Below are 17147 nucleotides of genomic sequence, written 5' to 3'. Positions count from 1 at the left end.
GGCGGTTATTTGAAGATTTGGAATGAATTTGAATTGAAGATCCAAAACTGGAAAAAAAGGGAGTAAAACTGAATAAAAGGAAATGAGACAAGTTTATAGAGACAAAATTTAAAAGCTTTGGTAACCAATGAAAAAGGCCCAAAAATGTAGATAGATGGACATTATGATGTATAGATAGAGACATGGTCGGACATTTAGATGTCGTCACTAGCTTGCATGGTTCGGGATCTGTAGAGCTGCACATCGATGGATTTACTCTTCAGAATTTGGACTCTCGGTACTAAATAGTAAACCACACTGAACTGAGCTAAACTGAACTTAAACTTTAAAACCTGAACTACACTTTCAGTTTCCTATGATCTTTTATATGAAGCTGCTTTGACACAATCTACATTGTAAAAGCGCTATACAAATAAAGGTGAATTGAATTGAATTGATGTATAGGTAGACGGATGGACGGACATTATGGTGTATAGGTAGACGGATGGATGGACAGACATTATGATATATAGATAAACGGACAGATGGATGGACAGACATCATGATATATAGATAAACGGACAGATGGATGGACTGACATTATGATACATAGATAGACGGATGGATGGATGGACATTATGATACATAGATAGACAGATAGATGGACATTTTGATGTATAAATAGATGGATAGATGGACATTATTATGTATAGGTAGACGGACGGATGGACGGACATTATGATATATAATTATGATATATAAATGGATGGACAGACATTAGGATATATAGATAGACGGACAGATATTATGATATATAGATAAACGGATGGATGGACAGATATTATGATATATAGATAGACGGACAAATATTATGATATATAGATATACGGATAGATCAACGAACATTCTGATATATAGATAGACGGACGGAGAGACAGACATTCATTTTCATATATAGATAGAAGGACGGATGGACAGATATTTTCATATATAGATGGAAGGATGGATAGACGTGATCTATAGACGGACGGATGGACGGACGAATAAATACATTTTGAAAGATAGTTGGATAGACATTATGACAGACATTATGAGGATAGAAGGATGGATGGATGGGCAATAGGATGGATGGATGGGCAATAGGATGGATGGATGGATGGATGGATGGATGGATGGATGGGCAGATGAGCAGATGATGGATGGATGGATTGGCAGACGGACGAATGGATGGGTGGATGGTTATTATATGGACGGAAGGTAGAATAGATGGATAGACAAACGGATGGATGGATGGAAGGACAGCCAATGAGAGAACGACTGATTACCAACAGACAACAAGTTACATGGGTAGATTAGTGAATATCTAATTGTATACATACATTTTTTCATTCACCCATTAAATTAAAAATAGCTTCAAAAATAATTTCAATAGACAAAGAACTTTGCAGAATAAAAAAAGTAAATCCTAACATCTATCAGCTCATCGATAATCACCCAGAATCTGAATATTGGCGCATTCATCTCTCCAGCACTCCACTTAACATCCATCATCAGTCAGGAAGACCACAGAGAGGACTGTGCAGGAGTAGAAAGAGAGAGAGCCACGAAATGCAGCTGCGGTAAATGCCATTTAATAACAGGCCTGATTTTCTCCTCCCTCCCCAAAGTCCTGCTCCACGTCTTCAGCAGCCACCATGATGATCCTCGCCATCCATCATCCTCCAGCCCAATAAGTGACAACAATTTCCCCAGTTAGAGGCAGTGCTCCTGATTATCTGCACTCTCCCAGAATGCAGCTCTTCTGCCTCGCCACTTAAGATCATCATACAATTATTCGGATCCTGTGTGTCCTCGCCTTCCCAGAGCGCGGAGTCAGGAATCGATGGCGGGACAATGGCGAAACACGGTGATCAGGGCCTGAGAGGATGAGTTTAGATCAAGGGCGTCTTTGAACATGCTGATTGAGACATCGGAGCTTCGACACTTCCCGGAGATATTAGGAGGATGATAACTGGGTGGAGGAACGTCTGGGGGAGGCAATGAAGTCTTGTGGTTTGCTGTGCGACTAAAACAGATTGGAAAATATATCTTGCATGCTTTCTGAAGGATGGTTTCTTGAGAGTTTGTGGGCACATAGTAGTTTTAGGCAATTGGTCAGTGCTCAATGGTGGACTTCAAAATGTCAAGTGATGCAGTCCTACCGATCGCAACTTGAAAATGTATGTGATCTTACTGCTTTAGCTGTAATAGCATGAACATTCTGTAGAAGTGCCTACTTTCTTGTACCATCACCATCTCTTTTAAAGCATGATTGGAATGTTTAAAATGTCAAAGCTCAAAAATATGCTAAACATTCAAAAGTTGTATAAATTTGAAATGTTTTTAAACATGTATTTGATCTGTGAAGTGGTAACAATGTTAAATAAGTTTACAACTTGAAATAATTCTATATTTTTTACATATATCTTAGCCTCAGTGTTGACTGTCACACAATCCTTTGATGAGAAGATTGCTTTAATACTTAAATTGATTAGCATTCTTTCTGTTATCATCATCACTAACTATTTCTTTTGTATACTACTATTACTGCTAACAACAACAACAATAATAACAATGTTTAAACCAGCTGTGATTATTAATTTTATTTTATTTAACAAGGACAATGCTCATTAATCAACAGTGAAACTGAAAATAAGCCAGAGTAAGCCATACGGGCTCATTTTCATCTGTTCCCCAAATTATTTTATTAATATTTATATGAAACATGCTTTGAAAAATCAAGAAGCCAAAAGAATAGCATGTCTTAGCTTTTTTGGTAATGTTACATATGCCTTTGCCAATTTTGATATGTTCAATACATTATTACTGGATAAATAATTATTTAAAACGTTATAAAATTACAACCAATAAATTAATAAATCAGTAAATAAATCAAAACAGAATTACATTTAATATTCAATAAAGTCTTGAGTCTATCTGTCTATCTATCTATCTATGAATCCATCCATCCATCCACCAACCTACCTACCTACCTACCTACCTACCTATCTATGAATCCATCCATCCATCCGTCCGTCCGTCCGTCCGTCCGTCCGTCCGTCCGTCCGTCCGTCCGTCCGTCCGTCCGTCCGTCCGTCCGTCCGTCCGTCCATCCATCCATCTATCTATCTATCTATCTATCTATCTATCTATCTATCTATCTATCTATCTATCTATCTATCTATCTATCTATCTATCTATCTATCTATCTATCTATCTATCTATCTATCTATCATAATACTACATACCATTTTGTTTTCTTGCACATTTTTCTTTTATCTTTACGCTACATCAACATGTAGCAACATACTGGCACGGTAAGTGATGAATAGTTATGAATCAGGACAACCTTTCCTGATGAAAATCAAATTCCAAGCCGGTCAAAAAAAAAACAAAAAAACTCCTGCAATCAAATCACCAAAACCACACAAAGAAGTCCTATACATAAAACAAGACTTGATAAAAACCACAACATGTTGGCAAAAAAAAAAAGAGCCACGTTCTTATAAAGAATAAATATAAAGACATAATTATCATCACTGCAAAAAAATAAAATGACATTGTGTTTGTCTTCTTTCATGCCAGAAACTGCATTTAATAAGTAGGAGTGACATAAAAGCCTAATTAAGATGGACTCGAGCAGCTTGATAAAGGAATGCCATGTAATTTTCGCTGGTTCTTAAGCATGTTCTAGTTCATTTCGCACCCTGTTACACTAATTAACGGCTGAGACCACGACCGCATGAAATTACAGCCAACAAATTCGGCGGCTTAACAAAAGGGATTTTGACAGTTCTTGGACAGTCTGAAGGCAGGTGTGAGCACGACATCAAACAATAATTACGTCTGTCATTGAGAGGCTCCAAAGCATTGGGAAAAACGGATGGAGAATTCAAGCATGAAAAGCGTAACCCGGCGGTGACAGCTTTCTGTTATCATGCCATCAAATGAATCCCCAAAATCCTTCTTTTAAAAGTAAAACGCGCATAGTATGATCAACAAAATGTGAAGTTTGCGGAGTGATTTGACAGACTGTGAAGCAGACTGGCCCGTGTCAGAAAATACTGATGCAGAACCAAAACGCTTTACATTGCAATAAACAGCTGACTGCATTTCAGCGCTGTCGATCCAATAATCTCCTCACTGGCGCAGATGGTTTAAACTTTAAATACACACACACCCACCCACACACACACACCACACACACACACACAAACACACACACACACAAAAACATCCACTGACCAATCCATCTCGTTTACTTGAATTCAATGCTTGGGGACATTTAATGAGATTAAAGAAAAGTTTGCATGTCAATTGCAGAAAGTGGTTGAGGAATCCATTAAATGGTATGAAATCAAAACATTTTTAGCTGAAGTGTGTCATTTCTGCATCGATACCATCACCAGTTGGATAAATAATAAAGTATGAATTAATAACTAAGACGAACAGAAAAGTTTCATATGAACACTTATGTAAAAAAAGATATTGGTTTAGCCCCTTGTTGGTCTTTTCAGAGGGCCAAAGAAATCCCATTTAACTCCTTTTTATTATATGAATGATTTAATTTGCTATTTTATTATTAGATTTTATTATCATGTAATATTAACATTGATTTGGAAGAATGTAAAACAACAAAAACTAAATTTCAACAACAACAAAAAAAAAAAACTCACATCAGATATTTTTTTCTTTCCAGCTTGGGATGCACCACTCTTAAAATTTCTGCCGGTAATTATTTTATAAGCTGATTATTATTTTTTTCATGCCAATAACCAATATTTAATCCAGATAACTGATCACATTAACATTATGTTTTATATCCACTTTTAAACATACAACTAAAATAAACATGTTAGCTATAGAGAGTGTATATAAAATAAAGGGAAAACAAGTATGTACATGTAAAGTACATGTAAAAAAAATAGAGAAGAAAAATGAATAGCCCAAAGAGACATTACAACCAAATTGTATTTCATCAGTGTCTAGGCTGTATGCACGGCTGAAAGTATCTTTCTTAGCAATAACTTTGTCTTCAATGAGTTCCCAGAGATTTTCAATCAGGTTTAGGTTAGGACTCTGGGCTGCCAATTCATTATTTCAATGACTTCAGCATTTCTTTACATTATACTGGTTCCAATACTGGTTGATAACTGATAAAAAACAAAAACACACTTAATAACAACTGAACCCCCCCCCCCCCCCCCCCAAAGTAACACTGGCTAATATGATAAATGATAAATACTGATAAATGGTCAATAAAAAAATGCTACTCTATTGTGTAAAAAAATATAATGTACAAACTAAAAAATAAATTATACTAAAATGTAAGGTTTGCTAAAGAAAACACTTATTAGCAATTTAAAATTAGCTACTATTCATTTTTTACACAAAACTAAGCTTAACGAGATAGCAAAAGTGATCTAAATTTAAATCTTGTAAATCTCCCTGAACAATTTAATATCAAAAATTGATAAATAACTGAATGAAAAAAAAAAAAACACTGAACTATACTAATATAACTCGGATATCCAATCACCATCATTTGTAAGCTGAAATATCGTCACACGGACACTAGAAGACTTACTGCTGTATGCGCTGAAGAGGAAGCTCAAGCAGATCCTCCAGTTTCTGCTGACTGAACTCAGGCCTCGACTCCTGGAGCTTCTTAAAGCGTCTGAAGGCTTTGCTTTTCTTCACCTGAACCTGCCAAGCAAATGAATCGTGAATTAAAGATCTGCTTTTATGAAAACAAAAAGATACAACAACAGAGCTCATCTGATAATGCTCGCGATAACACACTTTACACCCAACCAACATTTTGATGTCTACTACATTGTGTATTGAGACCGAATCTCTTTCATGCACAACCAGACATCTTCGTTGTCTCTTATCATAAACTGTTATCTGAAAGCCTGGTTTCGATTTATTAAAATATTCACACGCCATGTCAGGCTAATGGCAGAGAGACATTAGCACAAAATATCACTTCTTTGTGTTAAATTGTTGAGCTTCCGTTTGAGGAAAGCATAGTTTTCTTTTGCTATGTTTGCAGTGTGAGTAAATAATAGATAAACATATCAAGAGCATGAAACAATTCATCATGTTGAAACTGTGCACACCGTGTTCGACACCTGCTCGGGTAACATTTACAGCCAGAGCAGCTGGAGTCTCCCTCTGAGAAACACACTGCCATTAAATCACCACATGCTAGACACGCTGTGAGAAGAATCTGTTATTAAGGGCAGCAAAAATACATTTTAGATTAAAACCTGTCCTTTTTGAGAAAGATTTGGAGAAATATTTTTATATAAAAGGCATGAAAAGCTACATTAAATAATTTTAAATGGATTAAATGGACAAATTGGTCTATATAAATAAACAATAAAATAAATAAATAAATAAATAATATTTTATATATATATATATATATATATATATATATATATATATATATATATATATATATATATATATATATATATATATATATATATATATATATTAGGGTTGCTCAGATCGAAGATCAGTATCGGCCGATAATCATGTTTCACGACTCGATCGGTACTCGTTTATCTGTCCGATCTCATGACCCGATCGCAAGTGTTTGTTTACAAGTTTACAAGCAGAGGAAGAAATTGAGTTAAAGTTACTTAAGTTAATGAGACAATGAAAGGATAAATTAGGTGATGATTGATAATAAACAGAAACACAGAACTGATAAATGACTTCAGTCACAGCCTTAGATGAAATCAGCTGAATTAGAATACATTGAATCTCTCAAAATCTCAGCAGAGGATCATTAAGCAACTCCACAAACATCAGCTTTACTTATTACCAACCTGTTTGCCCTTATTTAAAGAGGGACCAAATACTCCCCGAACTAAGTAAATTTTACTCTGAGGATTTTGCCGTGCATCAGAAGCACTACAACACGAGCAATGTTTCCAAATTGCATTATTAGTCAGTTTTCTTACCATGGTTAAAATCTATGTTTTCTGTTTTCTTTTTTTTAAAGTTGCTTCTGACCATTCCATGTATGCAACATCCTTAATTTATTATCTTAGGTAGGGTGAGATCTCATACTTAAAAGGTAATTGTGCTTATGCAATGGCAAAGTTATATAAAGCTTGAAGAATCAGAATTGGTGCTCAGTATTGGCTGATCACCATGACAAGGAATCGGTACTCAGTATCAGGTGCAAAAATCCTGATCAGAGCATCCCTAATACAGATATTTATATATATATTTTTTTCTAGATTGATGAAATAATATTGAAGCAAAAATTGATATTTCATTAAATCAAAGATGCTAAAAATGATATCTTGCACTAATTAATATTTTAAAAAATGAAAGTAAAAATAAAATGTCAAAATATGGGTCAAATAATGTATACTTTTATACTTATAAACAATTCTGACTTGAATTCAAATGCATTAAATAATTAGTTTTCATACCAAATTTCTTGCTGGATAAAACCTAGTAGTTTGAAGGGTCAAATATGCTTGACTATATATTATTAAAATCACAATTTAGTGACTGCAATTCGTAAAACATGATATAAATGTATGACAGTGTTTGTTTTCCACTGGAATAAATTAAATTAAACAGTATATGATCATAAATGGCAAATAAACTAGTTTAGATTTCCATTTTGTCAGCCAGCTTCATGTGACAATCTATTCTGAAGAACAGACCAGCCATGTTTGAATCATGTGAACAAGCAAACACATCTGCCCATGTTCCAGCAATTACCGCCATGTAGGTCTAGCGGAGGAATCAATGCTAACTTAAACAGCTCAGTCTGCAATCAATAAGATTCGGTCAATCGTCCACAGACATATTCCTGCTCTTAATTAACACATTAATATCTGCATGGCTCCAGGCTCTCTCCGGATAAACACAGGCAGATGCGGGCAGCTAGACGAGGCATGGAGAATCTTTGCTGCCAGGATAACATATGAACACACAGTGGAGATCAAAATAAGAGAAAAACTTAAAACACTTGATTTTTTTAAAGAAATAAATGTAATCTTCATCATTAAAAAATTTGAAGGAACTTTAGTTGTGGCTATACCATGGTTGTAAAACTGTGTTTGACAAAATAACCTAGGTACTTCAACAAAACTCTTTATTTACTGGAAAATAAAGCAATTAAAATTAGGGAAGAAAAATGAATGTAGCCCAAAGAGACATTACAACCAAAATATATATAATCGTTTATTAATTTAAAGTATACAGGCTGTATCTACAGCTGACATTATGTTTCTTAGCAATAACTTTGTCTTCAATGAGTTCTAGAGATTTTTTTGTCAGGTTTAGGTTAGGACTCTGGGCTGCCATTTCATTATTTTAATGATTTCCGCATCTTCTTTGCGTTATCCGGTCCTTTCATGCATGCCTTTCATGCTCTTTCGTGGATACCATAAAACAACAGTCTTTTTTAGGAACTTGAATGAGATTGGGCAATTATAAAAAAAAATTTAATATTCTGGAAATTACACCTTTGGAACGACCAACTTCTCTTGCTATGACTGAAAAGTTCATTTCTTTGGTCTTTATTTGGAGAACCTGACAGTTTCAGTCACTTTATAAAAGGGTTATAGAAAGTTTCTTATCTTAAGGCCTGGTGTAATTCAAAATAAATCAAAATACGAACTAAAATCACATAATTTTGAACAAAATCGAGAAGATCTTGAGTTAATTTCAGGAGTGTCCAAACTTTTTCGTATAAATCATTGAGAACCGTGGTCCGAAGGTAAATATACCAAACTTTATTACATTAAAGTTGTCATGGTTAATTTCCCAATTATTCATAAAATTTCAAAATAAATAGAAAAGATTCATTTAAATCGATCGTATTAACTAATGCAGTATAACTTTTTAAATGATAAATTGCAATAAAAACATAATCACATTTATAACACAGTGGAGTTCAATGCTGAATACACTAGTCAAGCAGAATCTGCCTTTGATTTGATTTGTTCACCAAAGTCTCTTCATTGTCAGGTCACAGTATGTACATTTAAACAAAATCGTAATTTAGACCATTTCATTTAAACATTAAATTTCAGTCAGCTTTTAACAACAAAACAAACAAACAAACAAAGGTTTATATTTGAATTGACAGTCTCGAAATCATCCCCATCATTCTCCATCTGTTCCCAGATGGGATGGTGGGCCAAATCAAAGGTTACCATGGGCCAACTTTGGCTCACGAGCCTTAGTTTGGGCATCTCTGGTCTAAAAAAAAATAGATGAAACACATGTAATGCTCCATGATGCGTTGTAATGCTGGTTGCAGTTTCTGTGCTAACTGTAATATGTTGCATGGAATCTTCATGATCTTGGCATCTTCAGGATTCTCTAAGAGTCTTTCTACCATTAAACATCTTTGTTCTTCATTTTCAATCATCAGTAGCTGCAATGTGAAATGTTGAAGAGCACAGATATATGCAGGCTTGTTTTCAATAGCTTTCATATAATTTTACGGCTAGGATAGCTGTCCAGTTGCCCTAAAGTTAAGAGTTTTTAGTATTTATTAGTCAGGTTAGGATGTTTCTGTAATACATCTTTCCTATCTGTAGTTAAGATAAGAAAACGTACAGGAAATGCTTTTATATAATAGCTTTTGTCCAAAATGTGGTCCTAACTGAAATTAACCTAACAAATAGGATACGATTTGAACGTTAGGATGTTTCAGTAATACACCAACTCTGCTCACTTTCTTGCAAAGTCAGTGAAAACTGGAAAGTTCAATAGGCTTTGTCAGATAAACAGAAATCAACACAGCTAACTGTGAGATATCTGAAAGTGTTTGCTCATTTTGATCAGTGTCATTTCTCAAATATCTCACTTCTCGTTTCTCAGAAATGATGTTACTCCTGAAAAACTGAGTTTAGGATCATTTCAAATAGAACCAAGCAGTGACCTCGCAATTTAGAAAATGATAAGTTGTTCTCTAATTATGATCCCCACTGTATGTTCAGCATCAGACACAATTACCGGGATAGTACGTCTACAAAATATGTTAAAAACGCCCCCTCAGTTCACCGTAAATGCACAGAACGCAGACGTTAGCATTAGCCTGCCGCACAGATGATTCTTTAACCGCTAACTGATTTGGTCTAACAAGGAATCAGTCATCCGTACACTTGGGTACAGGTGCCTTGCCGAGGGAGGAGCTAATTAGCAAAGAGAGAGATTCCCCATCGCACTTTTTTCCTGCCGACTGATGGAGGCTGCCCACTTAAGTCAGGCGTAATGAGATGGTAGTGTTGGACCTAATGGTACCGCTGGGCTTTGCCTGGGAGAGATCTGTTTGCACAGAGTGTCATCCATAAGCCTTAATCAGGTAGGTGACTCTATTTTTTTTCACTATTCCAGACGTCAATCATTTTGAATGGCGATCTTTGAGTTACTGACCCGACATTGTGTCTTCTTTTCTATTTTTTTTTCTCCTTCTTCCCACAAGGTTGAGCTGAACAATATGCTACGGCAAGGGGGGGAATAAAGGTGCCATGGATGAGGAGTTGTACAATGACTTAATCGGTTTGGACTAATTAGAAGTGGAGAATGACATACTGTCAATCCGGTGCATTACCATAGATCTATAATGAATACATATTCATGAATTCATATTGATAGACATAGCCACCAGCTTTATTTCAGATGACCTCTATCCAGGTAAAAGAATGGATTTGCTCTGGAAAGGCCAATATAGGGGACCTATGTGCTTCTTTAATAGCAAATTATTAGACTGCTTTCAAAGAGGAATGCATGCTCATAATAACTCATTTACAGCCATGTTCACACTGTCATTACTCAAGGCTGTGCAACACAAAGAGTCCTATTTGAATGTATGGTGGTCAATGCCAAATGCTGTTAACGGAGGTGAAAAAGGGGTCAGGTCTAAGATATAAATACTAAACTTACCATGAGGACTTTCTTAGCAGTTTGGATGTTGTCAATGTATGTGTTGTAGAACTGCAGATGAGTGCAGAACTCCTCAAACCCGATGCCAAACCTCCCCATTTCTACATGAGCAAGTAGCGTCCTGTTAAGACAAAACAGAAGAGTGAAAATATGATTTGATTTAGGTGACTTAATTTAATCAGTCACAAGTATATACGTGGGGGAAATAAGTACTCAACACATAATTTTTTTTCTCATACATATATTTCTAACGGTGTTGTTGACTTGAAATTGTCACCAGATGTTGATAACAACAAAAGAAATCTATATATGCAAAGAAAACAAATCTATTTAGTTCACAAATGAAGTAATGTGTAATAAAACGAAACAACACAGGAAAAAAGTATTGAACACATGAAGAAAGGGAGGTGTAAAAAGGCAGTGAACGCCCAGACAGCAGCTGAAATCTCTCAGGAGTTATTTAGTGACGGTTTGCCCTTCGTCAGTGTAAATTAATATTACCTGCTTCAGTCCAACACCTACATTATCAGGATGATGACGATGAAACCAGAGTGGACATTTCATCAAGACATTAGCTATATTTACATTCAAAGATGCGAAATGTATGCGCAAAACAGGAATATCACATAAAAGACGTGCAAATAAAGCAGCGTTTCTATCCAACGAGTCAAAAGAGAACAAAAGCGTCACTTCCTGATTAACTGGTGGCAAATATTAAAAGAAAAAATGGAATTTGCAGTGGTAGGAGAAGCTGCGTCAATCTTTTCTTTATAAATTTATTGCGCCTTAGAAGACAAATGCCGACATGCAATGAACGCGTGGTGGCGTTTGAAGGTGTGAGACGCGGAGCACAGATGCTCTTGATTCTAGAGGTACATAATAATATCATAACACTAATACTGAAATGGTGAAATGTTTTAGAATGACAAAAACAACATTTTAGATGTTTTACAATGTGGTCAGTCTGCTGGTTTTGTCCATTCACACACATTTTTATCATCACATGATCTCTTATAACAAAATCACATGACTTTTTTAATGCGCATACTGGAATTTGTTCGGTAAAAGTGTTTCCATCGTATTTTATGCGCATCTTTTGTTATCGAATAAAAAAATTATCCTACTCAGTCATACTCATAAACATATGCTTATTTTCAAAATGCATGCGCATCTTGGTGTTTCCAACAGATTTTTATACGCATATCCAAAAATCCATAGCTAATGATTCAAAATACAGCCTAGGAAACTCTCAAATGGTTTCAGAAAAAGAAAATCAAGCTGTAGAATGGCCCAGCCAATCACCTGACTTGAATCCAATTGAAAATACAAAATAAAGATCAGATTTGAAAGACAAAACCCACAGAACCATAAAGATTTGTACACTGTTAAAGTCTGTGAAAAACTCTCACCTGAGAATTACATGGGACTTCATTCTCACTCTCAATTTGTTTGTTTGTAAAATGTTTATATAAAATAAAACATTTAAAAAGATTACATAAAAACTAATGTATCAATTTTAAAATGTCAATATTATGGTTAAATGAAGCATGTATTAAAACAAGAAATATTATATTTACTATATTGCATGAATACATACAGTAATTTAAAAAACATATTGTCATAATATTGAACAATTACATATTAACGCACACCGCATAAAACATTTCCAAATCATCGACAATTAAGTTGTGCCAACTCACTAAATAAATAACAAGCCCCCTCTTACACATCCCTACCCCGCAGCCTTGCCAGTGCACTCCAAACGCAACGATAACCCTGATACCGATTCGCAAATCAAGGCGCTTCTTGTCACAAATAATGAGGGGGGTTAGTTCAGAGGTAGACGTATTTGCGAAAGGAAGCGTTTTTAGTCAGATTTGTGTGGTGTCATCCGAGGGCCCCCCTCCCCATGGGTGACATACTTATTTGAGACAAGGGTGCCGGGGCCTAGTGCCCAAGGGCAAGCGTGTGGCACTTTGTAGAGTGAACGCACTCATCGCGAAACCAGGAACAAAACAAGGCGTTCAAGAGGAATGCAAGAGATGGTGCTCCGGCTGTCAGGCACATTAGGGTGACATGGGTATAATTCAAGGGTGAGGGTGTTGACACATGTGAGGGAGCTTATTATCCAAACTAGCGCACATACACACCGCTTAGACCAAACAGAAAACACAGGTATGGATAACACGCGCGCTCACACTCTCCCTAATGATGTTCCCTGAGACTTTACGTTCTTTACATGCTGGAGGAAGAAGCGTTTTTGCGGTTGAAGTTGATTTAAATAGATTTTAATGAAGTTGCAAGCCTAGGTAGCCTCTGTTCATAATCAGGAGATGCCGGAGCAGTCGAAAGACTTCTAACGAGGGCAAAGGGCGGGACAAACAGTGTTTCCTTTTTCCTCCTCACAGCCAGAGGCTATTATGATAAATATGAAATTATGACTTACATTTTTTATGCTCTTTTTTTAAGGCAATTAAATGCTCTGGCCGTCAGGAAGATGACAAAGATAGCATTAGCATTCCTCCTGTGTCACGTTCATCTACATTAATAGGGACATATCAGGAAAATCAGACTTTTTTTCTCCATGTTTTAGTGTTATAATCAAGTTCCCGGTGCATCTACCAACCCACAACTCAGCAAGTTTTTCTTGTAAGCCTTTCTTTTCAAGCATAATAGTTCAACAATCAGATTTTGATCCCGTATTGATGTAGGAAGGGGATTTTATTTGAATCTGATTTCCCTTAAAGGGGACCCATTATGCCCCTTTTTACAAAACGCTCAATAAATCTTTGATGTCTCGCTAGAGCGTGTATGTAAAGTTTCAGCTCAAAATACCACACACATAATGTTTTATAACTCGCTTTGACCCTAATTGTGCCATTTTGGTGATTTGTTGCTATAAATTCAAATGAGATTGTTCTCCCCACCCTTTTTTAAAAGAAGGTGGAGCTACAAATGCCTGTTTGCCAGCATAGTGGCAGATTCAAAAACAAGAACGTCCTATGCTAATGAAGGAGAGATTGTCCCTAATGGGTGGGACCTTCCCCTTCTGATGACAAAAAGTGTTTCTGCAGAGTACTTTTGTGAAGTGTGATTATAACAAATAAAATGTATATATTTTTATCTATTAGAAGCTTTTTATATTCAAAGACTGTTGCCAGAAAACTGCATTAATCATTTCACGATTAATAAGATCGGGATCTCAACACTCACGCAAATTATAAATGATGGTGATTTGCATACGTTTATTAATCCTAAGAGATTCAGTCCTTTGAGTTAGTTATGAAGTTACAAACAGTCAAATAACGCAGAAGTACTGAGATAAACAGTTTACAGTTAAATGACAAATCTTATGGTTTACTGATGTTTATCTTTACCATAAACATCAGTAAAGCCACTGATTTTTATGGTAAAGATTAGAATCTCCATCATATGCATTTACCTTGACGGTCAAAATGAAAATTTTAGGCAGCTATTACATTACTTAACCAATAGGTGGCGACAACCAGGCATCAAAAACATGCCAATTTACAATTTATTTTAATTCAGCTGATTATTTCTTTTTAATTTTAATAAAATTACAGGTTCTCAGTTCTGTCTGTTAAAACCAAAAGTTTCTGGCAGCACTGTTTTTGTAATAAATGGAAAGCAAATTAGATTTGTCTCCTCCCCTTTTTGGCTGATCTGAAAAAATGGTCCGATCCCTGACTAAAAGACCATAATGTGATCCAAACCGTGAGATTTGTGATCTGTTACACCACTACACAGCACCACTACAGTAGCTGCATTTTGTTTTTTTTGCTACAGCAGCTGCACTGTAAGTAAATTATTATTTAACTTTACTTTAAAAAAGTGGGTAAATTCCTTTAATTTTAAAGCAATTAATTGACTTTAACTTTAAAAAAGTGAATAAAGTATTATACCTTGTGTTACGGGTCATTCTGACTCTTTAGCTATGACAGATTTACTTGTTTTGTTGTTTCTGGTGTATCAGAACAGCTATATTGGCTCCACCCTCTTACAGAAAGCTGCAGATCATTTGCATTTAACGGGACACACACAAAAACACCATTACTTTTTCTTACACCCGAAGCTATATTCAAATATCTGAGGGTTATTTTAAACAGGAACTTCACAGACCCATTCTGGGGACACTAGAGATTTAGTTATCATTCATCATATGATCATATCATATCATATCATAGTTATCATTCATCATATGTCTCTTTTTTTCTTAGTGGTTGCAACATCCTGAGCATAAACTCAACCAATGTGGCACCATTTGTGGTAGAACTGAGGAAAGCTAATTATCTTCAATGAACAGTTAGCAGCAAAGCCATAGCAGAGTTGTTGGGTTTGTATAAAGACCCCCTCCTCCCCTCAAAAGTGACAAATAAGATACTATTTGAGCTCCCACACCACATTTACTGTCATTAAGATGCACTCGCAATATTTATCTCTCAAATGTCTTTTTGATTCTGTGCTGCTTAGTGATCGCTAACTTAAAAGGGTTGTCACTTGTTACGGTGTATACTGGGATAATTGGGTTGCTTCCACTTTTGCCTTATATTACTCTCGTCATAATTCTGATCAATGAATGGCAGCAGAGGAGCAATATATTCAAGTTTTGTTTATTTGTTTGTTTAGAAGCGTTTAATGAATCCTGAATGTATTTAAGTGTTTACCCACCCAAGAGAAACATATGACGCGCAAACATTGAACTTCAAAATGACTGCATTGGATGGCTTTACGGACATTTTCGATGTCTTAAGATGTCACTGCATTAAATGTTTGAGGCTGCAATAATTTTTAAGGTTTCTACTGTAATCATATTATTTGTTTGTTTTGTTTTTAATAAAATGTGTTGCGACAAAAACACTGTAAAACCTAAAATACATTCAAATCAAAAATCAATAATATCAATTATTTTAAGTAGTTATTTTTTGAAAGTAATTAAATGAATTAAGCTCCACAAATATTTTTACAGCAATATAAAAGGAAAATTTTTAATAAGTTTAAGAAAAATAATCTAAAAATTACAGAAAAAAAAATAGGGTAACACTTTAGTTTGGGTAACAATTCATGCTATTAACTACTGGCTTATTGTCTGCCTATTATTAAGATATTAATTGTACAGTATATTAGTATTTATAAAGCATGATCTCATTCTGCATCTCTAATGCCCCACTGACATGGGGCGTCAGCTTCAACGCTTCCAAGAGCTTCCCGTCAAAGCTTCCTAATGGGTGATGTCAAGTGCTGCCAAATTGAATTGTGGATCCATTGGCGCCGTTCAGGGGCGTTGCTCACTGTAGAAGTTGGGAATTTCTCAACTTTTTAAGAGCCAACAGAAGCATCAGCCAATCAGATCACTTTATAAATACTCCAGCTCAGACGATAGCGATTGCTGACTAAATTTATTGGCTAATGCTGCTATGACAATCGCGTCAACCCCAATATCAGACACGCCCTCATTCAAATGTTAACACTGAAGCTCTGTGTGAATCAAATGTAAACCTACCCAAAAATAAACTCAATTTCTACCTTACTGACTATCAATAAACAGCTGATTAGTAGTTTATTAAGGTAGTAGTGTTAGTTAATACCGTAAATTGTGACCTAAACTAAAATGTTACCAAAAAATTCAGAAAAAAAAGATATTGCTTTCAAAGTGGCAGCCAAATCACCATTCACGTAAACCAACAACTTGGACAGTGTAATTAATTAATCTCCTTGTTCATTTCACAAAAATAAAAAAAGTCAAATGAGTTTTGAAAGGTATGGACATCAATAAACGATAAAAGCACTGCAAATTTAGGTTAAATGTGTTCTTTAAGGCTAAAATTGATAACAATTTCTACAATTCTGACTTTTCTGACTATGAAATACAACCTAGCATTCACCTTCTGCCCTGGTGCTCTGTTTTTCCATGTCACACAACTAGTCCAAGATAAAAAGTGATGATTTTCACTAAGGATTGAAATAACCTTCGGCAGGCAGTGCGGATATCAACATGCATCTGAAGAAGCTTCCTGATAACGATGTGCTTTTGGAGTACGCGAGCACTTTATTCGTTTTAATCAGTCAGCCAGCGCTGTCTGTTCACAGATCTAAATTGAGAGACTGCCATTACGCTTCACCCGGCACTTCAATAACCGATTCTAATGATGATATATGGTAACCGAGCGCCGATT

At 35.5% G+C, this 17147-nt stretch overlaps 1 protein-coding gene across 1 annotated transcript in view; it reads right to left on the bottom strand.

Moving 5' to 3' along the window:
- Positions 1–17147, bottom strand: part of arhgef39 (Rho guanine nucleotide exchange factor (GEF) 39) — a 65337-nt gene that overhangs the window by 34315 nt on the left and 13875 nt on the right. The window contains exons 4-5 of the mRNA XM_056456378.1: positions 10954–11074; positions 5606–5724 (exon numbers count right to left, since the gene is read on the bottom strand). Of these exons, the coding sequence (XP_056312353.1) occupies positions 5606–5724; positions 10954–11074 (240 nt within the window). The remainder of the gene's footprint in view (positions 1–5605; positions 5725–10953; positions 11075–17147) is intronic.

Source organism: Danio aesculapii, chromosome 4, assembly GCF_903798145.1.
Source record: "Danio aesculapii chromosome 4, fDanAes4.1, whole genome shotgun sequence".
In the NCBI taxonomy this organism is placed as follows: Eukaryota; Metazoa; Chordata; class Actinopteri; order Cypriniformes; family Danionidae; genus Danio; species Danio aesculapii.
Note: the sequence above shows the minus strand (reverse complement) of the source record. Positions and strands in the feature narration are given on the sequence as shown.